Genomic DNA, 26,999 nt, shown 5'->3' on the forward strand with positions numbered 1-26,999 from the left:
CGGTTAAAATTAACAGAGCCTACCTCTTGACCCTGACTAATTTGTCAGCCTCAGGTTCATCCGGATGTCCGTCGACGGCGTCAAGCCAGTCCTTGTAGAGCGAAGCGGCCAACAGGGGCTCTGGCAGAGAACGGAAGAAATCCTTGAGCAGACCTGCTGTCGCGAGGACTGGCAGGTGCTCGAGAACCGCTGGTGACGTTCCAGCGTCCAACTGCTCCCTCGTTTCCCTCACTATCCTAGCATTGGCCGACTTGCGGAAGATGCCCTGCGTGAAGGGTCCCTTGAGGAAAACCTGTTGCAGCATGGCCTGCGGACACAAGGAAATAAAAACACATCAAAAATTTTATTCAATTTGCTTAATCATTCAATAGAATCCTTAAAAGGCAGAAAAGAAAACTCACCATGACTGCCATGGGCGGGCTTCCGTCAGCGGTGCACACTCTGGACAGGGGAAGACCAAAAAGTGCTCCAGGCGCTGGGGAACAGCTGTCAGTGCTGTCCTCGCCGCCCTTGGAGCGGCGGAAGACCTGGCGAATCTTCATGGGAGACTTTCTGTTTTTCTTTGACTTATTCTTGTTATCACAAGCGTTGTTTGAAGCAAAGTCCATTGGCTTTCGAATATTTCTGGAATTAAAAATAAATTATTATTTTTCGGCCTTTAAATTTATTCATTTTTAAAGAAATCGTTAAATCTGCTTTCTAACTCACCTAAGGATGAACTGGCACTTGGTAAGGGGGTCAGTTCCGTAAATGTTGTTGCAGTGGTCCAGGTCAAATCCTTCCTCGGTGCTCAGTCCGTCCCTGAGGCAGCTGAGCTTGATGGCGAACGGCCGCTCGTGGCCAATCAGGGGGTAGGGGGCCTCGTCGCGGCCCGTGCGGGCCCACAGCTGAAACTGCGTGGGGTCCAGGCCGCGCATCTCCAGGTGCTCGAGGGCCAGTCTGATGCAGCAGCGCGCCGTTTCGTTAGGCGTCACGCTGAACGTCTTGCACTGCAACAAATAGCACAATAATTTGTCAGTGTAATCCTTTTTTCCTGGTAAAAGCTCAATTTAGAGGGAAAATATTCATTCAAAAGACGCACGCACCCGCAACAGGTGTTTTACTACGCGCGCGAATGAATGCAAGTTAATCCAAGGGCAGGCACACCGCGGCACGAAATGCTGACTTTTGAGACGCGGCCCGGATTTAATTTCCCCGGTTGTAAAAACACGTCCCATTCACGACTTCAGGTGAAATTTTTACAAGTCTCATTCAAATTACGAATAATTGATGGACAGGCGATGTTCGGTTTACTTCTTTCAGGCTTTTGAAAATGGAAAAAAAATTGTAAATGGATGTTCGGTTTTCGCTGATCTTTTTTAAAGCAGCAATGTTAATGAGAGGCATTTTTTTCTTTTGAAAAATATTTAAGGAAAATGGAAATAAATCCATTTTAAAATAAAATTATTATTGTGTTCTAGCAGTAATTAATTAAAATTTAATGCAAATAATAATGATTCCGTTCTGGGCTTCCAAAGTCACCTTGTGAGCGAAAATAATACAAATTCTGAGGAACAGTTCGACCGTTTGCACGCTCCGTTAATTTATTTGAATTAGACTCCACTGCTTGGAAATGATTTTGAAAAGTCTTTTTCACTTCTGATTATAATTGAAATCTGAAGTAGAGGTTGTTAAAGAAACTCGATCGCGTCCAACATCAATCGATTTTTAATGGCTCCAAGGGTCTGTCGGTTTACCCAAAAGTGAAATCTACTTTTAACCAAATATTGAATTTCCATGTAAAACGGACACAATGGTTAATGGACTTCTAAAGGTGGCGCGACGAATTGCTGGCACCGCCGCACCCGTCAATTCATTCCAGCCGCGACTAAAATTTCATATATTTCCTGCCCGTGCCTTTTTCTGCAGAACAATGCGTCTCTCTTCTGAAGAAATGGGAAAACGATCGGCCGCGCACTTTCGGCTGACCCAAGCATGTTTCACGCTGGGCAGGAAGTGAAGTGAGTGATTCTCGCTTGGAGAAAGAATACTGAAGAGTTTTGAGATCCTTCAAATTTTTTCCCGCGGCACTTCAAAAATGGCACCACAGGGCGGATTAGTCTATAGAGACTGCGTTTTTATTTTTTCCCACGTGTCTCGAATTTCACGGATTTTTGCCTATTTGAATAGATAGAATAAAAGTGTAACGAACTTTCCAGGATTTGAATCGGCGCGAGTCGAGGTGCAAATGCAAGGATTATCGGGTGGGCGTGCGGAAGGTCATTTACATAGAGAGGACGAAACGAGTCGTTGCTCCAAGAGGACAGTGTTCTATAATAGCCGCGTAGAGATAATTTCTATATAGGTGCGCGGGTTCTCTTTCTGCCACTCACCGTTCGTGGAAAATGGGCATTGAAAACGGTGGCGCTTTATTTCTGGCCGCGAACGAGAATTTCGATTATTTAATCACCGCGGCCTGCTTAATTAATTCCCTTAAGTGAATTCGTCGCGTATAAGGCTGCTGTCGCGCCACTCTGATGACTCATCCAACCATTCAGGCGCCGCTGAAAGTAAAGTGCGCCTATGCATTCGCAACGGTTCACTTTAATTGCAATTCAATTACCGAAGTAATTATGTAGTTGAGACAGAACTAATTGAGAGGAAAATAGATTTGGCTTAACGATTTAGAATTTCAGAATTATTCAAACTGGAAAAAAGGCGCAGGTTGATTTCGCGCGTCTGACCCACTTGCGAATCGGCAGTGGGCGCCGAAATTAGCCTCATTGTTCGCATGCAACGATCGAGGATTCAATTAGGCGCGAGAGGCCGCGACCCGTGATCTGCGCGTCGGGATTTATGACACCCACGCTAGTTAGTTGTCAATCATCAAATTTGCATTCTGGAAATTAACGGCGTTGCTCATTCATCTCACGTGTGCCGCCAGAGAAACTCCCTTTGATGTTGCATGCAAATATTTTGGCATTAATGGCCGCGACTTATGAGTCAGTGAACTCGTATAGACTCGCGGTCAGTTGAAAAGAGTAATGAAAATTAGCTGTAATTAATAGCTAGATAAATATGAAATATTTGACGTTGGGAGATGATTTGTAAAAAAAAAAATAGCTATTTTAATCTGTGATATCGTTTTTAGAAATTAAAATTGTTTTTTTTTTTTAAAGTAAATCAGCGAATAAAGCCGAGATTGACAGATCCATCATTCTTCTACTATGTATTAATGTTTCAATTTTTTTATTTGACTAAAGAGAAAAGGTGAAAACTATGAATCTTGTTTTTTTTATGCAATGATATCAACATGATTTTAATTTAATAATAATTAAACGAATGTAGGAATAAGGCAGATCCAAAAACATACTGCGAAAATGGAAAGAAGAAAGAGTAATGTTTACTTAAGTACTGATTGCAGATCAAGACATCACGTCATATAATATACAAATTAAATTACGTATTTTTAAAATTATCGAAATAATGTTTTTTTATAAAAGTGTTAAATTCAATAAAATTTTACAAGATCAAATATTAAATTAATAAATTTTATAATAATATTAGATATTAAATTTTTAAATTAAAAATAAAAAAAATAAACTCAGCTAGTTAAATAAAAAATTAAAAATAATAATATACAAATTAATGATTACTTACGTATTCAATATTGGTTGCGTTGTCATAGAAGACGACCTGAATGTTGGTGGTGCGCGGCTCCTTGTCCCTCTCGGCGGCGATGACCTCGCTCAACTTGCTGAGCCAAAGGTCGCGGGCCGCCTGGGTTCTGTGGACATCGAGATCGGCAGGCTTGTTAGAGAAGCAGCCCAAGTACGAGTTGCGATTCGGCGGCGAGTCGAAACCGAGTCGGGCCCACTTGGAGAGGCGGCACGCGTCGGCGGCGCCGCCGTCCAGTTTGGGCAGCACACTCGTGCTCGAGAGTCCCAGGCGCCGCATCAGACTTTTGCCGAAAAAACCGGCGGCCGATTCCGCTGGCGAATCGTCCAGCACGGTCATTGAAAATAAAAACTAACTAAATGTCAATTCCAGAAATCACTATACACGGCACACACGTTCGAAGGGACGACTGGCTTGCGACTGGAGGAGGGAGAAAAATAACGCAGCAGACCCGCGATTGCTGAGAAGAAGAAGGAAGAAAGGGAAGGAGGGGAAGCGACGCACAAAGGGAGGATTGCGTGCACCTGAGGCGGACCGGCAGACCTGGGAGCCCCTATTTGCGCCTAAAAACAGTTCCCTTAAATGTTTCAGAATTTATTATTTCCCCTAAAATACTTGCTGTAAAATCTTATTCCCATTTCACTTAAAATTCCTTTATTCTAAATTAAGAGCAGATGTCTGTCAATCCAAGTGAACTTTGGCAGGGTCAACCGATCATTACCAAATTTTACAGGGTGATAGACCATATTAAGAGGTTTCCAAACATATATAGGTTTACCCCAATATCTCAAAATTTCCGGGTTTTACGGGCCATTCAAATTTGGATTTTGAAAATTTTTAAACGTCTGTATCTCGGCTTCCCGTGGTCGTAGAACAAAAAACTTGGGTGATTTGGAATCCTCTTATTGCCCTCTACAACTTTGCTTTGAAGTGCAAAATAGTAGGTCACAGGTCAAGGTCACTTCCGGTGACCTCGTGACCTTTGACCTCAAATTTAAGGTTGAGCCGTCACTTTTTTCAAAATTCTGAGATAGCCATTTTGTAGATCGCTAAATTTTACGTTGTATAAGAGAATAAAAAAAATGGGACCCCTCTTAGTTTTTTTAATTAAAAAATAAAACCAATAAAAAACGTGGTTTTCCGAGCTCTGAACTTGGAAAAATAACTTTGAAGCTCTGTAACTTTTTATGTGTTAGAGATAGGTAAATTGTTCCAATGACAAAAAGTGTTTATTTTTAGACGGGCAATCCAACCATGTAACACACATACTGATCAGGTCACAAAAGGTCATTGACCCTGGTGACCTGTGACCTTGAAATTATTTTTTATGCCAGTATGATACATCGTTAGAAAGAGGACATTAAGAGGATCATTTTGGTACCCGGAATTATGTAGTAGCTCAAATAGGAACGGAGTTATTGCAGTTTTTTTAAATTAAAAACTAAAAATATTAATTATGGATAGCATTTAAACGTTAATAACTTCGTTCCTCTTTGAGCTACTACATAATTCCGGGTACCAAAATGATCCTCTTAATGTCCTCGTTCCAACGATGTATCATACTGGCATAAAAAATAATTTCAAGGTCACAGGTCACCAGGGTCAATGACCTTTTGTGACCTGATCAGTATGTGTGTTACATGGTTGGATTGCCCGTCTAAAAATAAACACTTTTTGTCATTGGAACAATTTACCTATCTCTAACACATAAAAAGTTACAGAGCTTCAAAGTTATTTTTCCAAGTTCAGAGCTCGGAAAACCACGTTTTTTATTGGTTTTATTTTTTAATTAAAAAAACTAAGAGGGGTCCCATTTTTTTTATTCTCTTATACAACGTAAAATTTAGCGATCTACAAAATGGCTATCTCAGAATTTTGAAAAAAGTGACGGCTCAACCTTAAATTTGAGGTCAAAGGTCACGAGGTCACCGGAAGTGACCTTGACCTGTGACCTACTATTTTGCACTTCAAAGCAAAGTTGTAGAGGGCAATAAGAGGATTCCAAATCACCCAAGTTTTTTGTTCTACGACCACGGGAAGCCGAGATACAGACGTTTAAAAATTTTCAAAATCCAAATTTGAATGGCCCGTAAAACCCGGAAATTTTGAGATATTGGGGTAAACCTATATATGTTTGGAAACCTCTTAATATGGTCTATCACCCTGTAAAATTTGGTAATGATCGGTTGACCCTGCCAAAGTTCACTTGGATTGACAGACATCTGCTCTAAAATTTTCTCTAAAAATTTTGCATTCAAATTATGCTGTTCCAAAAAGCAAGCAAAGTTGACTCTTTGATCTCGAAATTAGCAAATTGGATCAAAAAACGTCCCACCCAACACTATTTTTAGGGGAATAAAAAAAACTTACAGAAAATCATTCATGATTTTCATGAACTGACAATTAGAGGAAATAATGAAGAAAATGGTCTTAGCGGAAATAAATTTAGGGATAAAAACGGCGGCTCGCCGACCTACCTAAGAACTCATTATTCTCGACTACCTCCCTAAAAAGCTCCTCTTCCACCCCCCTATCCTAATTGAGGATCCATGCCGTAGTCACCTGCCGCCGGCCGTGTGGGAATTTTTTCATTTTCGGTTTTCCCTGACCTGGCCACTTCAATCCCACACATTATAGCCGGCTGGCTCCAGCCTCCAGCAGCGAGAGATGAGCCGCTTTTCACAAAAATTCCTTGTGTGCGGCTCTCCTTTGTGCGTAAAAAAAAAATCATCAAGGCCCACTGACAGGGTGTTGCGCGAAATTGAAAGAAAAACATCACCACGTGGCCGGCAGGCGCAGAGGGATCTTCCCTTTCGTTATTTATGGCCTCGTTTGCTATCATTAAAAAACCTGAGATGCAATTTTATTTGATGGAAATGCTGACTGACGATATTTTGACTTGGTTGGGTTTGCTTTCAGAAATCATATTATTTATTTCGAGGAAAAAATCCAAATAATTATGGTTTTTAAATTATATTAATTACTTCGATTTATTTGAAAGAGGGGTGCTTTATAACTTTTAAGTCACAATTTAGGCAGAGAAAAGAATAAATTAACGGTATTTAAATTTATTATATTAAAATTTAGCACTGATGCAAAAAAATTGGAATTGAATTTAAGTTTATATATTTAAAAAAAATCTTGGTGGAAGTACCGGATGAAATCTTTTTTCTAGTTGAAAGAACTGGAACAAAAATACACGTTTTTAGAATCACAACGGCAAAATCAACACAGTAGCACTTCCATGCTTGATGAATTTGCGATCTACTCAAGTGCAAAATTTCGCAACTCCAAGAAGAGGAAAATTTCCCAAGCCTACATGTGATTCGAGATGGTCATTTAAAATTTCACACCTGCGTGCATAAAATGTGATACAATAACATGAACAGGGAGTGCAGGGGAGTGTTGGGCAAACAATGCTTGTCGTTGCCTGACATGAGACGTACGACGGGGCAGCGCGGATTACAAAACTGGCAAGTGCAGCGAAAGAAAATATTTTTGAGAGAAAAAGGGGTGCGAGCAGCAAATGTGCGAGACAATATCTCGCTGACTTATCTCGGGGTGAAGAATCTGGAAGAATTGAAGACGCAAATAATCCGTTTAAAGAGATATGAAGAGACGACTTAAATATAATATAAAAGGGAGCTGTCAAAAATACAGGGAAAAATAAACGCACCGTCTTTTATTCGACAGAAAACAATTATGTCTATAGTGAGGATGCACGTGCTTAATCAAAGCAAATTCTCTGGAGCGAAAAAAACAAAAATTTCACTCCCGGGTTTCTTGATCATGTAATATTAATTAAAAATTTACTCAAATGAAAAAAATTAAAAAATTTGAATAAAAAAATAAAACTGAAACATTTTTATGGCCAGCAAAAATTATTAAAATTGTGCGCATTCCTTTTGGCAACGGTTTGGAATGCAGACACTATACCTGATGGATGCACTTTGCACTCGCATTCATTAGTCTGGCTGTCAGTGGCCTTGAGGGTGGACACATGATTGATATGAGAAGAGAATGCTTTCCTTACAAATTTTAAAAACAATTCCCAATCCAATGTGCGTCGGTTTGAAAGAAGTTTTGATAAAAAAAAAATATAAATTGCATATATTATTTTCATACTTGGAGTTTGCACTTGAACTTGAAGAACTGAACATCCTGGAGGAAAGGCAACCAGACAACTCGCGTCAGAGACAAAATGACTAAATCACGATTTTTCAGCCACGGTGCATTTTATTCCACGTGTGGGCGGTTGAATGTAGGTGAGCAGACGTGAGCGAGCCCGACTACTAAAGCTCACACAGAACAAAATCAAGTGTAACAAGTGAATCACGAGAGTGACTCTCGGGATGATTGCATAGAGGCGAGATAGAGAGAGAGAGACGCTTTTGTGAGATGCTCACTCTCGTTTTCAGTGTGTTTTGGCTTTTTTACGACGTGATAATAAAAAAGCCCGTCGCACCGCCGACGTCGGGAAGAAGAAGACTTGGAGTTCCGCGCGGCTGATTGCCATAATTGTGCGTGTCTACCACGTTTTTGTGGGTGGATTGACGCGGTCGGATGCTGCACGCGGGTGTGAGAATCGTCCGCGGCCACAGAGAAAAGGGTGTTCTCATTACCGCAGGGCTCGTTAGTCGTTGCCATCATTACTATTTGTTTCATAGACTCGTGTGAGAGCATGAAAATGCGTTTTCACCAAAAGAAGGGCAGCTGCCCTCAGAAACATGCCTTCATCACATTTTCATTAAGTGCGTCCAGCGAAGAAAAAAAAAACAGCCGGGAACAGAGGATGGACCTTTGGGTGCCTTGAAATGGATTCTTCCCCTTTACCCAACTGACGACAATTCACTTCCTCTAAAAAGTCTGATGCATTAAACTGAGCTGATGGACATTTGATGTTGGTTTCGACTCACTGCGGAATTGCAACTAAAAATAGTTATCAAAATCAACCCTTAAATAAAATTTAGGGTTCAGTACAATTGAAAATAGAAAAAATATTTATCATAAATTCAGACTTACCCAAATGTGGCGACAACATTGGTGGTGGGCCACCCTAGCACGAGGGAGGTCTCCTGCGACCTCTGCACCTCGATGACGTCGTCAATGCAGCGAGCGAGCCACATTTCGGAAACGCGCACCTTTTCCTTCAGCTTGAAGTTGCCTCCAGACCGGGCTTTGGCCACCAGAAGCATGTCGTTGAATAAAAACAAGTGCCTCTCTTGACTTTGCATCCCCTGTTGGACAAATATTTAGCTATCATATTGTAAATTATATTTAATAAAATAAAAATTGATTGAAAATTATAATTAATTGCAATATTTTGAGATTGATTTTCTTGATTTTCTTTTATTATTTTATGAATTTTTGATTATTTTATTTTCTATTTCATTTAAAAATTGAACTCTTGGAAAAGAGTTTTGTTTTGCCTGTTGTGAAATCCTTCGGTTTGAGCGCAATTTTCTAACAGAGTTTTGTCACCATTGGCAGGTTCAATTGCGCGCTATGGTCACTGTCAACGTTTCTCAACACATTATTTGTGTGAGCTGCCCGGTACGTGCCATCAGGCGAGATCCTGATGGTCGGTCGGACGCACGTATGTGCAGCTCGCGCGTCTAAATATGGGTCCGGACGGCCATAAAAAGTGCTATGCGTGTCGCCAAGGCACCGTATACGCAACATTAACGCATGCAAAACGAGCAGTGACGCACTCTCAGCTTTTTCAAGAGGCGTAATGTAATCTTTGGATGGCATACGAGCCGTAGTGTATAAACACAGGGGCGTATTTCACGCCGGGTATGCTTCAAAGTAAAACAAATAAATGACAAATCCTCGCGGCCAAGTGTTGTAGTGCGATTCGAGCTAGAAAAGTGCTGAGAGGCGCGTCTCCTTTCTTTTGGCTTTAATTTTTTATTTTAGCGCTGACGAGGGAAAATTCACTTACGGTCGTAAACTGGACGGCCGTTTCCATGAGGAACTGCCGCTTTTCGGGCCTCGAGTTGGCCTCCTCTCTGGCAGTCGACTCATCCTTGTTGTTGCCGTTCTTGGTGGAGAGCGCTCGCTGGAGACGGGCAGCAGTCGTTGACCGCTTTCGAATCAGCCCCTTCATCTTCTGCAAAAATAAAATTAGATCAAATAAGCATATAATGCAATTATACACAGTTAACAGCATAAAATATAAAAATCTAAATTAATTGGAGAAAATTAAAGAAATCGGGGAAATATTTTATGTAAATTAATAAATGTTTAAATATGTCAAGAGCGGAAATTCATCTTTGATTCATGTTGATTAAAATTTATTTATGGATGATTTTTTGTCACGGTATAGGTTTTTAAATAAAATTTTATTAATTAAAATATATAACAACAACAACAAAATTACAATGAAGGTCAGTGTGCTTCATTTTCCTTCTAGCATTTTGTATATTTTAGTACTGTGGGCATAAATAAATTGAGATTTTTCAGCTAAGCAAGTGCCGTTTATATTTTTCCTTGAGTTTGATGAGCACGTCAGACTTGACCTTTTAGCACACATTCTTCTAAAATCCACAAAGAACGGCCAAAATTAATTTTCAACAACATTTATCAGAGGCAGGAACCTTTCAATTGGTCCAATTCAGCCTTCAAATCTCTCTGAAACATAAACGAGCACCTTGCGGCCACATCTCTCTTCATCTGCGTTGCCAGTGTAATAAAATTGAATTTGGAAATAAACCCCCTAGTTTATTCCCCAATCCCCGCGAGTTATTTATATCAGGCAATAAAATCATAACAAAAAAACGCCGCCAAAATTCGCACCACGTGTGTTTATTATAATCATCAGAACGAGAGCATTTCGCGCTGAGCGGCAAAAACAACGCCATATACGGAAAATGCAAAGCACCAAGAGAGTTAATTTGCTCATTTTATAACCCCAATTACGCTTGCCGGAGCATCAGCATGCATGGCAATTTGCGCCAGGAATGAGATCATACTCGAGGCGCACCACACACGTCCGAAATTTCGCGCGGATAACGGGACCAACCCACTAGGCGCCACTTTCCTCCTCCCAAAACAGTTTCCATGCCTCTCAAAAATTGTTTCACCGTCGTATGCATTTTTGCAGATTTTTTCCCAAGCTACGGCGATTATCATTCATAATATTTAATTTTTTCCCGTCGCCGAGTTAAAGGTCCCGAAATTTTTATTATTCTCTTGCGTAATAATACAAAAACGATGAAGAGCGAAACAGAGGTGTTTATAATTTGATTACAATGCAGCTTTGGCGAGTTATTTTCGAGCCGCTGGGTATACTGTTATAATTTCACAAAATGTTTTGCTCCCATCATTCGCCGCATGCTCGCCGCTGACGGACAGGTACGTGTTATTATTAAAAATTTTCAGCCTTTTTACTCATTCAGCTTTTGCTCTCGTGTGTATAATAATATTAACAACAGGTTACAGCACGCGGAAGTCTTTCTTAATGCGGCCGCTTTTTTCTTTTCTCGGCGAGCAGCGACTCTCTTTAAGCCCTCGATTATATGGCGGCGTGTGTAAAACTATTGCGAGTTTTTTCCAGCAACAGCAGAAACGATTGAATAATACGCTCCTTCAAGCACCGCAGTCCGCAATCTAATGACTTTTGCCGCCCTAAAAGGATTTGCAGAGCGGCTTTTTCTGCCGCTCGCGAATTTATTAGCAAGTCTGCACGAGCGTGTCTCTTTGAATGCATGCAGTAATTTATTTGCGAAAAGAAAAAAAAGCGCAAAAACGTGCTCCTCTGTAAATGTGCATTGTGTCTGAAGAAGCTTTTCAGTGCAAAAAATACAGACTGCTTGTTTGGTTTGTTTGATCTTTCGCTAGTGGAATTAGATTTTTTTTGTGAATTCTTTTAAAAAAGCTTTTTTTTTTTTAAATATTTTCAAAAACTTTTCATGCATTAAAGAAGTTTGATTATTATGTAAATTAAAATTTTGACTCTAAATTACAAAATTAATTTATTTATTACTTTTGCAGCAGCCATCCTACGCGTCTCACATTCATGTGGAAATTTATGTTTATGAAGAAAAACTTATTATTTGTTGGGAAACGTTTAATATTAAACTATATGAATACCATTACGTTTATTACATCTTTGTTTAGCAAGTCGATTTTACAGTTGAGTTAACAATTCATGCCTTTTAACTCGCATATTATTCCTCACGTCAGTGTGTCAGCTTAGTTTTAACCCCATTTATTTTCAATTTTTTATTTTGTTTCCTTAGCAGAGATAAAATCTCCCTGTCCAGACTTCTTCCTACGCCGTTGGAAATCTGATTGGCGGCTCGAAATTACTCATTGCGTAAAAATACATTACTTTAATTAATCGAGCTTTATTATGAGTTGCTCCATTGGCGAGCAGCTCCTATCGATTCATGGGGCACCATCAAGAAAAGTGAAACTCTTTTATTACCGAACAGAGACAATCTCTCACATTTCAATGAGCCAATGACATAATACCTGCATCAGATAATTGCATTCACACGTATATATCGAGGTCATTGATTCAAATTATTATATCATTTGATTGCCCTCTGCTTGCTCTGCCGAAGACGAATCGAACTCTGCGCACTTTCTCATCTCAATTATTGCTTTTCGTCAATCTTTTTTTACTGCGCAACGGCACGGCACGCTCATCTGGTAAAATTATGGAAATTCGATCGACCCCACCTGTATCATTATCTCTCAGCGCTTATTTACTATTTTTTATTATATAACTCTCGCGCATTTAATTAAGGCCCGGCTCGCATTCCCGAGAGAAAGTTGCCAGCAAGATGCAGCTTTTTTGTTTTTCTATATTTATTTATTCACTGGGAAGTTGCCGGTTTCAAAATTCTCGCGTTTTTTCATGACGTAAAATTTTTCATTTAATTTTCGAAACGAAACGTGATCGGAATGCATGCAGCGGCTTGATTGAGGCGCATCTCATTTTCCTCTCCGTAATAAAAAAAAATAAACACAAGCGGATGAAAATTCATCACACTCCTCGACGGTGATTAGATTTGCATCAGCGTAGCAGTCAATATCCTTTTGGCTATTCATATTCGGCGATGGCGTGAGGGAGAAAAAAATTGAGCTGCAACCTGTTAGTAATTTTTACGCGTCAAATTTGACAGCACTAAAGAGCAAAGTCGTGCTGCTGCTGCGAGATGCAGGAAAGGAAATGTGAGATCTTCGTGCACGGTTTGTGTGTGAAAAAAAAATTAAAAAGAAAAACAACGAAGGCACCTTTTGCACTCGGATTTATTTTTTATGTCAGACCAAGATGTTTTTCTAGAGTGCTTAAAAATATAAAAATGTACAGTGGGGTTATAGATAGGGGAACGTATAACTTATAACAGGAAGCTCTAAAATGTTTGGCTGTAAATAAAGTGCTGCAGGAAATAATCTTTCTTACCATTGTGATGGCATCTTTTTCGTATAGGCACAGGGAATCATTGGGGAAAAGGTCCTGAATCCTTTCCAAATCGCTTTCCTCCTGCGTCCGTTTGACAGCCTGGAATCACAAAAGATAAAAAAAATCAGTGACATAAACGGTAAAATTTAAAGTGTCATATTTCATGTGTCTAACTAATTTGATTTCAAAATGAAATTTTTTAAATAACAATCTCAAGTCGAGGGTCCCACGTGGATTTATTTTGCTAACTTGGCATCACTTTGCATGGGGCGATAAAGGGATATTTTGAACCAGTACATCTTGATCAATTATTTAAAATTTTTCTTTTAATTGCATCTGCTCATTTCAGTTCTGCTTCATCTTTCAAAAAACAGCAAATAAAAAAATACATCATTGCCAATTTTTTTTTTTTTTAAACAGAGGTTGCGAGATGAAAAAAGTTCGATCACAATTCTTTTTTCTAATCGGATTATCTGCGACTTGGTTGAATGTTGAATGTCACGGGCAGATTCAAGGCTTCTGATGGAATTCAATTTCGTTGGTGTGGCCACGCACCAAAATCCGCACTGCTACCCTATATTTTGCGGCTGCCCATTATGATAAAAAACTTTTGTCTATTTCCAATTTCGCAGCAGCCAATCGATTCTATATTAAAAATGTAATGGGGCAAAAAATGAGACACTCAATTTTCTCTGTCAAGGCCGCGGCGGTGTGCTCAGGGAGCATCTTCGAGACATAGTTGTGCGCGCTTCTTCTGTTGCCGTGTGTTCGCTGCCATAACCTGAGGAGATGCATATTATACACGGGCTGGCCTTGGAATTATGATGGGGCTCATCTTTTACTCTCGGCGAGAAAACAAAACACGCGCTCACAGGGGCAGCTCGCCAAAATATCCCGCAGCCGCGCGCTGAGGAAAATAAATTCCGTTGGCGAAAAAAAAGAGAGAGGATTTGGTGAGAGAGACGCTCCTTCAACGGCCACATCCGTTTTTGTTTGTCTGCTAATTTTTAATTAATGGACCTTTTGACTAAGTATGAGGCTTGCAATTAGAAACAACTCATTTTTTTTTTTCAAATGGATTCGTTGCGCCTTTTGAATGAACCATAATTTTGCACTCGGATTGATTTACTCTGGCCCCTTAGTGACCTTTAGTAATTTAGGCCAAATTAATAAATTTTCTGACTGACAAGATCCGAGAGGAAACATTTTAATTAAATTTGTTAAAAGGCAAATCCAAGAGGTGAAAATAAATGGTTTACGAATAGCAATAGTACTTCCGACCATGAAAAAATTTACTTCATTTCTGGAATTTTCAAATTAAAATATCCCTTCGTTACAAAATTGTTTAAAAAAAATATCAGGAATTAATCTGGCTTTTTAATTCTCCGGACTATATACTTATTATGTTATTTTGTAATATCTTTCAGTCTGCCAAAAATAATTTTAACTTGATGGTCAGACCAGTTTATGAAATTTCAGGTCTAATCAAAGAGAAAAAAGTCGCGTTTTTCTCGTTCAAACAAAAATTACAGGTAATTTGCTAATTTAATTATACCTAGTAGTACCATAAAGACAAGCGCCATGCATCCCAAAATTGGGCTGGTGCGGTTTCCTCCAAAGGTGTTTCGCCGAAAAAGGTACGACTGTGACCCAATCATCATCTGCAAGTTTAAGAGCTGCGTCACTTCTCGACAGTTTTAACAGACTTGATGCTCCCGAGCGCCTTGAACTGACTGACAGACTTTGCGACACACCAGGGCAAAGTTGAAAAATTATGCTAGTCGCCGACTTAACGCAGGCAGGTATGGAATTCTGAGAATGTGAACTCTGCGATTCGTGGAAAGTGGATGTCTCACCGAAGCCGACACGCAGAAAAGTAATACGAATAATGAAACTCGATGCAAAAAATAAATATATACATGAGGGAGAAAATAATTTTATTAGCGTGCGTCGCGTATATGGAGATTTCTCTCTCAACAGGAATTTAAATTGAATCAGAGAGATGAACACAATGGTGAAACACAATTGGATAAAGGCAATAAATATTAGCAATAAATCTGCCCACTAGATTATCTTCTACGCAGCTTTTCTTATCGGTAGGATGACGCAACTTTTGGGCGTTTTCCTTTTGTCATATATTCGTAGTTGAAATTAATATCTATTTCGTTTTTCGCGACACGATGTAAATGTTTTTAACTTCGGTAAAAAAATAAATAAAAACACTTTAATTATAAATTTTTTACCAGTCGACCTCTTTGCATCATAATAAAAAGCGCGGCTAATTTGAACAGGATGTTAATTAAAGTATACCTTCATCAAGGTGTAATATTTTACTTGCACTAAAATAAACATCAAATTCAAGGGCAAGATGCAGGTCGTAAAAATTAAAAAAAAAATCTCCTTTCTATATTAAAGTTCTGGTCGTGAATTAGCTTGGTCAAGGGATGATGTCATAATAAAAAGTGCGCTCATTAAGCTTGAATTTGGCATTAAAGAAGTTTTAATTTATATAATTATGGCCGTGGGTGTTCGTCTGATTTTTTTACTTCTCGTTTTTAATTTATGGGTGCTCGCTTAATTGACATGCAATTGAATCAAAGTCATTGCAGACACACTTTAACGAGCGGTTGAAGGTGCTTCCCTGCACTAAAACTTTATCTCTCTCTTTGTACGCAAAGCATATTATTGAAGGAGATTTAATTATAGTGTGAAGGAGCCTTCATCGTTCTAAGTTCGCGTGGATAGGTTTCAATGACGGAGTTAATTTTTATTCCCATTGTGTGCGAAAGTAGAAGCGTTTGAATGCCGCTGGAAATAGCATAAACGTTTCCCATACAAAATTACCCTCTTCATAGAGGAATGCAACAAGCATGATTGGGCAATTGCTGCTGCCAACAGGTGTTTGAAGCTTCTAAGCTGTAATATAGTAAATTTTTGGAATTTACTGTGTGGGATAAGTTACTAATTTGTAATAATTCGTAAAATTATCGATTTTTCATAAAAAAAAAATGCATTAAATATTTAATTTTTTCTTTAAATTTTGACTTGATCTTTAAGTTTAATTATATTAAATTCTCTTAAATCTAAATTTAAAATAAAATATCTTAGTTACACACTTTTAAGCTTTTAGTTTGATTGCCTTTTGAAAAGGAATTTTGCTACCAAAAATTATGAAACTCTTCAAAGAATTTCTCCTATTCGTTTCAATAACATTTTATGACCAAACTGTGATATAACTTGCACGAGATAAATCTCAGCTGATGATAAGAACCTTTTTTGCGATAATAGCGCCCAATCAGGAGCAATAAAGCGCGCAGGGCGTTCTCCTCCTAGTTTTATGCCACCAAGCAATGGCTGTCAGCAACGCACTTAACTCTCTTTATCCGGTCTCCGTGTGCTATAGTTTTGTGCGGCGCAGTTCCATTGTTCACATTTGCGAATTAGTTAATGCGCGTATCCCTTTCCTGGCGAAAAATTTCCACGCCGGACAAACACGAATGCGACGCACAGGGCAGTGACATCTTGGTTAATTTTATAACCAAGGGAAAATTTGCAAAGGGACGTTTGCGAAATTGCAGCGCACGCGAAGGAATCTCTGGCGTCTTCCTTTTCCACGTGCACAATCTGATAAGCTTGCAAATTGCATGTCCATGTATGCTAATTAAAGTGCTTTGTTGCATTTATAGCGCAGAGTGGGGAAGGAAGCAAAAAACAAATACGTAAATTTTGCGTAATTTTCAGCGCGCGCGTCACCTTCAGAGAACTTTCATGGTCATGAGAGATGTTTCTTTTGCGCCTCAACAATCATGGGAATATTTCGTTGGCCCAACAAAACGAAATAATATTTCTCCTGTCCGCGCGCGGCCTGTGCGGTTACTCAATTTCGACCGTTTTCCTCTATGAAATTTTCTCAAGTCCCTGCTCTTTCTTGCTCAATTGGAATGTTATACATTTGGCATTTATAATAACACAACAACTCACTTCATTTTTTACCTCCAAGCCTAAACGGATTTCTCTATCTAATTATTACAAATAAGTCAGTAATTTTTTTTTTTTTAGAAATGAGTAATCTTTTAAATTAGACTTTTCTGTCAAAAATTAGTTTACATGCTTGAAAGGAAAGTGTACGAGAATTTCCCGTGTGCTAATTAACTCTCCGCACATCTATACGATTAAATTTTGCGACGGGTCAACAGGTCAATGGGTAATTTACCTGCTTGGCCTTGGCCGAAGCTCGATTCAGGTCCTCGAAGTCCGGGTGCTCATGGCGAGTGGCTCCCAGGGCTGCCTCAAAGTAGCTCTCGTACTGGGCTAATCGTTGAACCTGCAACACAAATCAAAATACATTAGAATTTCAGAATTAAAAAAAAGTAATTTATCTGCAAATAAAAAAAAAAATATGGAATAAATAACAGTGCTTATTTTGTAACTAGCATTTATTTTCGCTCTTGACAAAGAAAAAGCAGCATTGCCAATTTGAAACTCAGGCCGGGCAATAATAATTGCAGGTATTGGAAGATTAATAAGAGCAGCCAGAAGGTGTATATGCAAATTTGGTAGCCCGAGCGAGTTTCTCAATTTGCTCCCACACGCGCTCGTTAATTCTCTGCGTGGAATTCCTTTCGGCCCAGCCTGCGTTTTTCTCTCGTTTTGTCATTGTGCCGGACGATAATTACGAATGTGGCCAATTAATAACCACCCACCGGGTTGCGTTTCGTAATTAGAAAAGGGGGCACCCTTGGATTTTTAAATATTTATCTTCGGCCGCGGATCTGCCTGGCAACGAGAATGAAGTCGCTTGATCTCATTGTGTCGTCTGAAATCCGTGTTGGCCGCCGCATAAATATATTTTATCGCAGCTCGATCGCCGATCGGAATTGCTATATTTTTTTTTATTCAAAAGCATTGTTACACGTTCACCGAGAGAGACGCACAAAGGCGAAACACATCGCGATAAGCATCTGTCGCGCGCCATAAATATGCCTAATGAGAAATTACGGTTCGATATTCGCGACGGCTAATTGCCTAATAAATTGCACCGAATTAGCATAGGAGCGAGCAACGCCCTGTTGGAACGAAACGCATCTGGCCGCGGTGATTTCAACGGGTGCAATTAAGCCGATTTTAATTACAGAGTTTAATTGATTTCGACTCGAGTGGGCTTTGAGGCTACTGCATGGCGGAGGATGTTTTATCGAATCATGTATATGCGATTGATTAAATGACGGCTGGCCTTTTGCAAGGAGATTTTTTTAAAAATATTTCTAAGAAAATTAGACAACTAACTATATTTATTTAACAATGTGTGCCAGTGAGGATAAAAAGAAATCCATTAAGTGTGTTTATTAATATTAATTGTCGCTCATCAATCATCAATATTTCAGAACTACATGGTTCAATCACAGACCAAGCTACGTTAAAGCAACATCCATATTTCATTTTCATCTATTCAAATTGACCAATTCTAACCGTTTTACAAATTATTAATTAGAAAAATTAAAATCAATTATAACAAATTTTTTTTTAAACGTGTAAAGCAAAAATTTCATTAAAAAAAAAAATCAAAAATATTGAATAAAAATACAATATTAAAATTATAAATAATAAAATAATTCTTTAAATTAAAAAAAAATTTATATTAGGACCCTTTTATTAAGAAACATTTAATATATTAAATTAAATAAAGCTATTGTTATTTACATATCTTTAACTTTAACCAATAATATATAAATGCAGGTTGAATTAACATCTAAATACATAGTTTCTACTGATAGTGAGTTGCTAAATTACAAATTACTGCACTCCCATCACTGCCAAGGTTGATTTCATCGCCGCCGCCGCCACATCCGCGTACGGTTCCACCGATCGATTGCATTACTGGCCGCTGAATTATTTATGCCCCCGTTGCATTTTGATGCTGTGAAAATTCACACTTGACCGTGTCGTAAAAAAATACGGAATTTTCGCAACTCACGCCGGCGAATCGACGGCCAAAACCATAAAAACCGTTCGTCGCCGCTCGATTTCGCCAATGTCTCTCAACTTTTTAAAAAGCGTTTTGCCTCCGGCGCCCATCGCCATTTGACTTTTTCTCATATATAACGAATCGTGTTGGGACGATAGACCATGAAAATTTATCCATCGGATTTGAGAGGCGGATATTCATCTTTATTTTTTTTTTCAAACGTCCCGAAGATATTATACAGACGCGAATATTGCGAAATGGAATTCCGCCCACGCCACTTCATATGCAGTCGACGGCCGTTTTCGATATTTATAATATTGGCACGTCATAATATTATTAATGAACGATCCTCCTGTCTCGAGAGACGGTTACAAAAGAGCGTGTATGGAAAAAATATGCATGAATACAAAACGATTCAACATCTCTCTGCACCGATGTTATATTGTAAAAATATTAATAAAAATAAATGTATGCATAAATGTGTACGTGTGGCATCCAACAGGCGCAGCAACTTTATGTGGTGTTTGCAGTTGGCGAGTCGCTGCGTGAATATTGATGGCGACGTTTTGAAATTTGAAATGAGACAATAATGTAAATTACAATATATATATACATTAATAAAAGATGAAAAAAAGATCTTAATTTCCACGAGCTTGAATGATTGATTGCAAATTTTGGTATAAAAAACTTTTGGTATAAATTTTTTGATACATTATAATAATAATTAAAAAATTTTGTTGTAAATATTGTTGTTTATTGAGATAATTTCAAATAATAATAGTAACAGTCTTGATTGTCACTTGAGGCCAGTAAAAGTGTGCACCATACGTGCATTGCACCTAAAGGGCGTGCTGAATGTCTTGGCTGCACTTTCCGATTCAACGCCCGCGTCAATTCTCTCCGTTGCATCACACGCGAGATAAATTTATTCTGCAGATATGTGTGTGTATATAAAATTATGTCCTCACGATTCCATCCTGCTGCAGGTGGTATTTTAAAGTGACATCACTGTAGCTGCGATGAGCATCACCTTCAACTGCGCCGTAATCACAGCATCATTATCACGGAGGAGCGCGCAACGCTTCAAGTGTTGAGCAACAATAATCAGGCGCCCATCTCAGCCCGACGGTTTTCGCGATATTAAAAAATCTTTGTCCCGGTTGAGCAGCAGTAAAGCGAGAAGCGTCTAATTAAATTCACTCTCTCGACAATAATAAAACGGTGGTTTGATGACAGCAAAAAATCATCGGTTTATTTATTTACATGTTGTGTTGCGTTATTTAATAAAAGATTCCTAAGTGTGACTGACTGGGAGTTAGGTGTGGTCGAAAAATGAGCAGCACTTGATGTTTTATGGTCCAGTGGAACCTGTTGCACCGCATATGAAGGTAAAGAAAATAAAAACCGTGCACTTGTAGCCTTTAGATATTTCTTTTCAGTTCGATTAATTAAAACAAACTTGACGTTTATTAAAATAATAAGAATAATGATAATGACATTGCTTCAATATGTAAAAATAAAATTATTATTGATAATGATTGCTAATGGAAACAAACGATTGCAAAAAATTATAATAATTGTAAATTACCATTTTTTTTTATATAATTTAATTTTATGTTTTTTGTTAATGTTGATTGAAGGAAATATGTGTGTGAATTTAATTATTGATCAAGAAAAGAAAATAATTTACATCAAAACTTTCATGTTTTATGGGAGAATTAAATTGAATTTGCAATTGAGCTCATGTAAATTTCTAAATTTAATTATTCAAGCTTTTCAATCAACAATGTAATTTAATTTTGATGCGTTGCTCCACGGTTACATGTGCATGGCTTTATAATAAATTGATGCAAAACACTAATACAGCAGGCAAGATTGCATGTGTGCTGCACGCCAGAGTTGAGTGTGCCTCCAGATAATTATTATGTTGGAATTTTTAAGTGAATAATATTAACAATAAGCAGCGGCTCGTTCATGCAAGGTCATTGAATTTACATGCAAATGCGCTATTCTTACACAGCACTTTTATATAAATACTAACTCCGGTCATAAATCTTGAGACTGAAAGTCGAGGAGCTGCCGAGTCTTCTAGGAATTAACCTGCGCGCGGGCAATTAAGGACGGAGATAAATGTTGTCCAGCAAATTTGAGAAGAAGAATTTCGCGAGCACCACTCTCGGCGTGGGGGGCCATAAAAGAGCGAAAAATCCACTTTCGGCGCGTGTAATTACATCGGGCAATATAAAGAGCGTGCCTTTTAATTTTAATAATCTCGTCTGTTACTTATCACTGTGCAAATGTAATTTGCAGACTGAAAGAGAGACCACCTATGCGTCTCGCGAGCGCAAACACCGTGGTAATTTTCTCCGCCTGCTGCTCCTGCTTTATTGCCCCCCGCGCACAATAGAGTTGTACATTCCCTATACACATTGCATGATCGAGAGCGGATTGCACGATTTTCGCTCCATTCAATTTGGCTAAGTCTCCGGGAATCGGCGTGAGCAGCCAACTAACGAAAGCAACAGACACAACAATGCCACACATGTGTTTTGGGAGATGCAAGTCATCTGACTTGATCTGCACTCTGGCTGCACTGATGCGAACCGTGCAGAAATCGCCGTCTGACACCAGTCGAGAGTAAAAGTAACGTTTCCAGACACGCCTGTCTGTAAAATTCAAGGCTGGAGGTGTGTCATTTCTCTCAGCAATTCAATTCGTTTTTTTTCAAGCAAAAAAAGTTGGACAAAAAGTAATTGATTCTACGGAGAACCTACTTCAATGTTTGGGTTGATGACTTTTCAAGAGAGGGCAATTCAAACAGAAACTCACAAATTTTTCAATTTTTTTTTATAGTAATAATCTTGCTATAAAACTCATAAAGTCTTGATTAAATAATATATTAAAATAGTTATTGAAAAAAAATTGGGAATCATGAATAATCTTAATTTTTTTTTTTTTTTAAATAAATATTATGACTATTATGAGCTTGTGATGTGAGCCAAACTTTTACAATTGCAAATGATGTCGTTGAAGAGCTGCCGCTGGGCCTTGCCAATCCTACTGCAAATTTAAACAATCATCACCTCAGATCTGAATTCGGCGACTGCCGTGTCAAATTCCAACGGTGTCATTAAACGCGTTGACGACTCCATCAATTCGGGCTGTCCATCTCCCAATTAGGCTCCTCGCGCGCATATGTTAAGTCTCAAGTTTCGTGGGCAGCGCATGCGAGTTTTAAAATAAAAGAATGGAGCAGCAGATGCTCTGCTTATTTTTATTAGAGAGCGAAATCGCCTTCTCGCTGTACCCACACGACGAGGCCATTCAACTCCTAATGTAATAACATATACACGCTATTCTCGTTGGTTAAATTATCATTTCTGCCTCCTCACCGCTCAGAGAACAAAAACCGCGCCACTCGGTTTTGCAATTTAATGCGATGATTTATGGCAATGCTCAAAGCTGGTTTTTTGTACGTACCGCCGCCGCCGCCTCTTTAATTATTTTAATTTAGCCATCAGTCGTTGGCGACGACAACGGTGAGGCGCGGATCAATCACATGTTTTATTTCAACCGCAGTAAATAGTGGAGAAGAGACGCTTTTTGCCTCAAGACTGCAGGTAATTAATTTGCCGGCTACAGAATGGCATGTTTTATTAGTGCAATCATTAAACACGGCCATCGCAATAATGATGTGCGATGCATTGAACTTGGCTTCTACAAGCATGTTCTTCAGCTTCATAATCAATATGAAAATATAACAACTTTTTATTTATGTATCTTCGCGGGAGGAATAAATTTTTTTAATGATTTTAATTGCCTTCTAATTATCTTCATGTTTTAGTTATTTAGGAATTATGTTACTTGTGCGTGAAAGTCAATAAAATAATTTTTCTTAAAGAAACTTTCTCTGTTTCAAATTGGAGTTATTGGAGACATACATTGGATCACAAGTAAGAACAAATATTTTTTATAAACAGAAAAATATCATAACTTTTCAGCTAGATTTTGTATATTCTGAAATATCTTTCTTTAACGGCTTTGATTTTTTTTTATCAATTGAAGTTCTTTAAATTTTGAATTATTTCTTTAGTAAGAAATGAAACGCCGAGTTATTTGAATTGAGTTCTACAATTAAAGAATGAGATCCGCTTGTGTTCCTTTTCACAATAGGCTGCACGTCAATCAGTTTTCACCTTGCCACACAAAACAAAAACAGACCTTTTAACCCGTTCGATCTTTGTCCCGGCGCGTGAAATACCTCTTCAGCCTGACAGCCGCAAACAAAACAAATTCCCCGAGCGGCAGACCGACCGACCGACACTTTGAATAATCGGACTAATTGAGCAAAAATTATTGCAGGCACCGATCGGTTGCAGCTCGACTGGTTTGGCAATCAGCTCGCAGAGATCGGCGCATTCCGCGAGCGTCCGAGCGCAAAATTATCGATGTGCCGCAGTAATAACACTCCTGCAGCTTTTGCGGTCGGCCGGTCTCTCTCTCTTTATATTCTCGGGCATAAATCATATGCAAAAGACACGCGGAGGGCGTCAATTTGCCAGCCAGCATTATTTTAATAGCACACGTGGATTCTGAGGCGCTGATAATTCGCGCACGTACCGAGATCGGTACAGTGTAATGATCTTCTCTTCTTGCTTGCCGACGGAGCGAGTTGAGGAAGGTCAGCGAGGATAAATGAGTTGCAAGTCACGTGACCGTGGATTCGGATTTTTGCTGCAATTTGGGACGAAAAAACGTTTTCCAGCGAGAACAAAAAGCGCATTCGGCCCTGAGAGAGGAATTTCCCCTTGTATAAAATTGCGACATAGATGGGAAGTGAATTGAAATAATATATGGACGCGGATATATGGTTGTCCGAGACTGATTGGCCGGCGGGGTGCATCTCGGGTTGCACACCGCAGTGACCTTTGGTGCAAGCGGCGTTCTCCGCTTTGATGTTGCTACGACGAAGGGCAACGCATAATTTGTGCTGCTACATCTTTTTACTTTAATTAAAAAATTAATAATCAACATTTAATTTAAATAAAATTTAAATATTACAGATTGTAAGCTTATAATTTAAGCTTCAAATATTTCAGTATAAAAGTAATGTAATATTTTTTTTTAAATAATTTATAAATAAATAAATTTAAATTCTGAAGTATTTAAAAAAAATTAAACCACTAAGTTCAGAATTTTTTATTTTATGGTACCCTGAATATTAACGCTAACTTTCAAATTTCTAAATTTAGAAGGTCTCAAAAATGAAAAGTGCACAGCACAGTCTGAAATTTTTGCACCAAGGTTGATGTAAATCAAAAGTGACGCTAATTAATTGAGCAGGATCATTAATTTCACAGCCGGCTGAACCTTTTGTGCAACAATTAGTACAACTTTTTGCGTCCCCAAGCGTACTCGCAGCAAATCACACAAAGTGTGTCACACGTTGCTTTTTGTAATATCAAATAAATAAATAATGTTCCTACATACATTCGAGTTCACATTCCTGCCAGCCCTAGAGCGGCGCTCGGCAGCTCTATCTATCGCGCACATTAAAAAAAACATTCTTTCTTTTTTAATTCTTGTGCCAGAGCTGGCACACAGCACTCTCCTTGTTTCATATTATTACATCATGACCGCGACACAATATCACCTGCGATCGCGGTGCGTGCGCGAGCATGTCATAATTAATTGTCTTTGTGTGTATAAATAAATCGACTGTGTGTTCTTTTTTAACCCACGAAGCTTGAAAAATAAATATATCGAGAGAAGTAGCATTTTATATAACAGGTACACATACATATATGTAAAAATTTCCTTGTATTTTCTTGGCATGCTTTCACAAGGTCAGCCAGTTTGTTTCAATATTTAACTTGCGCATTTATTTACATCGCGCGGCATCTGCGCGACGATTGGAATTCCATCTCGCCGCTCTTTTGGTAGGGACTTTTATAATTACCAGCATTGTATTGGCTGTGGCGGAACAACGCCTCTCGCTGGACGCTTGAAAACAGCATAAATCAAAAAGCAAAAGCGTGCGGCTATTTTTTTCCCATGCGAATTTTCCCTCCAATGTAATTAAAAAATTTCTGCATATCAAATTAATTTTATATGGCAAATAATAATCGACAGATTTATGACATTTTGTCTTCAGGGCAAACGTGCTACGCTTTATAATATTATTGTTGTTTATATGTCCGGAGGTGATTACAATTTTTTTCCTCCGTGCCATACATGGTTGGAGATAAGAAAAAGATATGCCGATGTATAACAGGAAAACAGATTTGCCGAGGAAGTGAATTATATCCAAGGTCACCTTATTACCGGTTTTCTCGCGATCAGCTGCAATTAAATTAATTGGGTTAAAAATGAACTAAAAATAAGGCGAGATAATATTTTTGTGGTATTTTTTTTACATCGACTTAGATTTGTTCCACTTCAGTAAGCGACTGAGAACTATCTCAGATTTCATACCAACTTTGGAGTCAAAAACTCACAGAGGAGGACCGATTGTGGATAATGTATGTAGTTTTCCCACCGGTGTCGATTTCCTCCACGTATTTTATCAAAGCACTTCCATCTCGGCGTGTATTAGGACGTCAGAGATGAGTGAATTAAAACTGACCGCACGGATAATCTGAATCAACTCTTGATCAAAACCAGCTTCCTCTCCTCCTCCTTTTTTTTTGCCAGCAGCTTGTCCGACACCGTATGAAATTTATTCAAAATAAAACACACGCGCAGCAGCTTTAATATTTTAACACACATTGTGAGTGTTTTTGCCCATCTCAACGCCGTGACATCCGAGAAGCTTGCCGGCGATCGAGTGTCACTCATTCGATGTTGTAGTAGTAAAATATTGAACAATTGCTCGGCGTACACAAGCCGCAATACACACACTTTTTTTCGTCATGAGCTCGTTATGTGTTTGATGAATGGATGAATCAAATGGAAAAGAAATTAAGGAGCGGCCTCCGGAGAGAAATTTTAATACCGCTCGTTGAATATTAATCCTATTGTTTTTGCATTACGGCGCCGGGAAAGGTTGCGAAAATTCGCTGACGCATGCAAGTCTCGAGGCTCTCGGTATAATTTTTGACGACGAGAAATAATGTATGGAGGCGAGAGAGAGGAGACGAGGAAATATTTCTGTGTCAAGACCTGACTGACTGAATGAAGTTTGCAAACTGCGAGTTATATAGTGAATGAGTCACAGGTAGATCCGTTACTGATATCACGAGGATCATCAAATTATGATTTTACTGCTCGCAAATTGTTTCTCGGAAAATGTGCGGTTTCACCTTCTATGAGAGTGTGAATATTGGCATGAGATTTGAAAGTATCTTTGCAATATAATTTAACTGCTTCCAAATAATTAACCTTTTACTTGAAAAATTGAATATTTTTATATTGCAGAAAAAATTGTGCAGAAAAGAAAATATATATTATTGAAACATAATTTTTATTTTATTTAGCTTCATTTAAAGAATCAAGTTAAATCTGCAACAAAATTTCATCCAGCCATGGATTTCAAATCAATGGAATCAAAATTAGGAAGTTATTTATTTTGGTTTTCTGAATTATTAAATATTTTGGAAATCTTAATTTGTTGTATAATTCCATCATCATGTTCCACCAATGTGTGCATTTAGCGTCAGAGAATATCAAGTTGTAAAACAACCCAAGTTCGTGTCGTGATCTTGGCGCAGATTTTCACAACTCGCTGCGGCGCGCGGCTGGCGGGTTGCATAATAATAACAGGTGGGTTGTTTATTTAGCAGACAGCGCGAGCAGCGCCGCTCCTTTGCCGAGTGAGTTTGTAACAATAGCACTTGTTAAGTCGTGTCATACTCGCCTGCCTGCGTGCAACAATCTCTTACTCGTGAATAGCCGCCGTTTAATTCTATTTACCATTAAACGTTATCATAACAATACCTGGCATTTTATTTTATTGTTGAATGA

At 38.6% G+C, this 26,999-nt stretch overlaps 1 protein-coding gene across 5 annotated transcripts in view; it reads right to left on the reverse strand.

Moving 5' to 3' along the window:
* The window catches only part of LOC132198179 (rho GTPase-activating protein 20-like), a 204,856-nt gene that overhangs the window by 3,136 nt on the left and 174,721 nt on the right, over positions 1 to 26,999 (reverse strand). For all 5 annotated transcript variants that reach the window (XM_059622038.1, XM_059622037.1, XM_059622039.1 and 2 more), the window contains 8 exons: positions 17,286 to 17,396; positions 13,073 to 13,171; positions 9,602 to 9,769; positions 8,680 to 8,894; positions 3,640 to 3,766; positions 709 to 989; positions 402 to 624; positions 24 to 307 (listed from right to left, as the gene is read on the reverse strand). In XM_059622038.1, the coding sequence (XP_059478021.1) occupies positions 24 to 307; positions 402 to 624; positions 709 to 989; positions 3,640 to 3,766; positions 8,680 to 8,894; positions 9,602 to 9,769; positions 13,073 to 13,171; positions 17,286 to 17,396 (1,508 nt within the window). The remainder of the gene's footprint in view (positions 1 to 23; positions 308 to 401; positions 625 to 708; positions 990 to 3,639; positions 3,767 to 8,679; positions 8,895 to 9,601; positions 9,770 to 13,072; positions 13,172 to 17,285; positions 17,397 to 26,999) is intronic.

The sequence above is a fragment of the Neocloeon triangulifer genome, unplaced genomic scaffold (assembly GCF_031216515.1).
Source record: "Neocloeon triangulifer isolate White Clay Creek 2 clone unplaced genomic scaffold, ASM3121651v1 ptg000012l, whole genome shotgun sequence".
NCBI lineage: Eukaryota > Metazoa > Arthropoda > Insecta > Ephemeroptera > Baetidae > Neocloeon > Neocloeon triangulifer.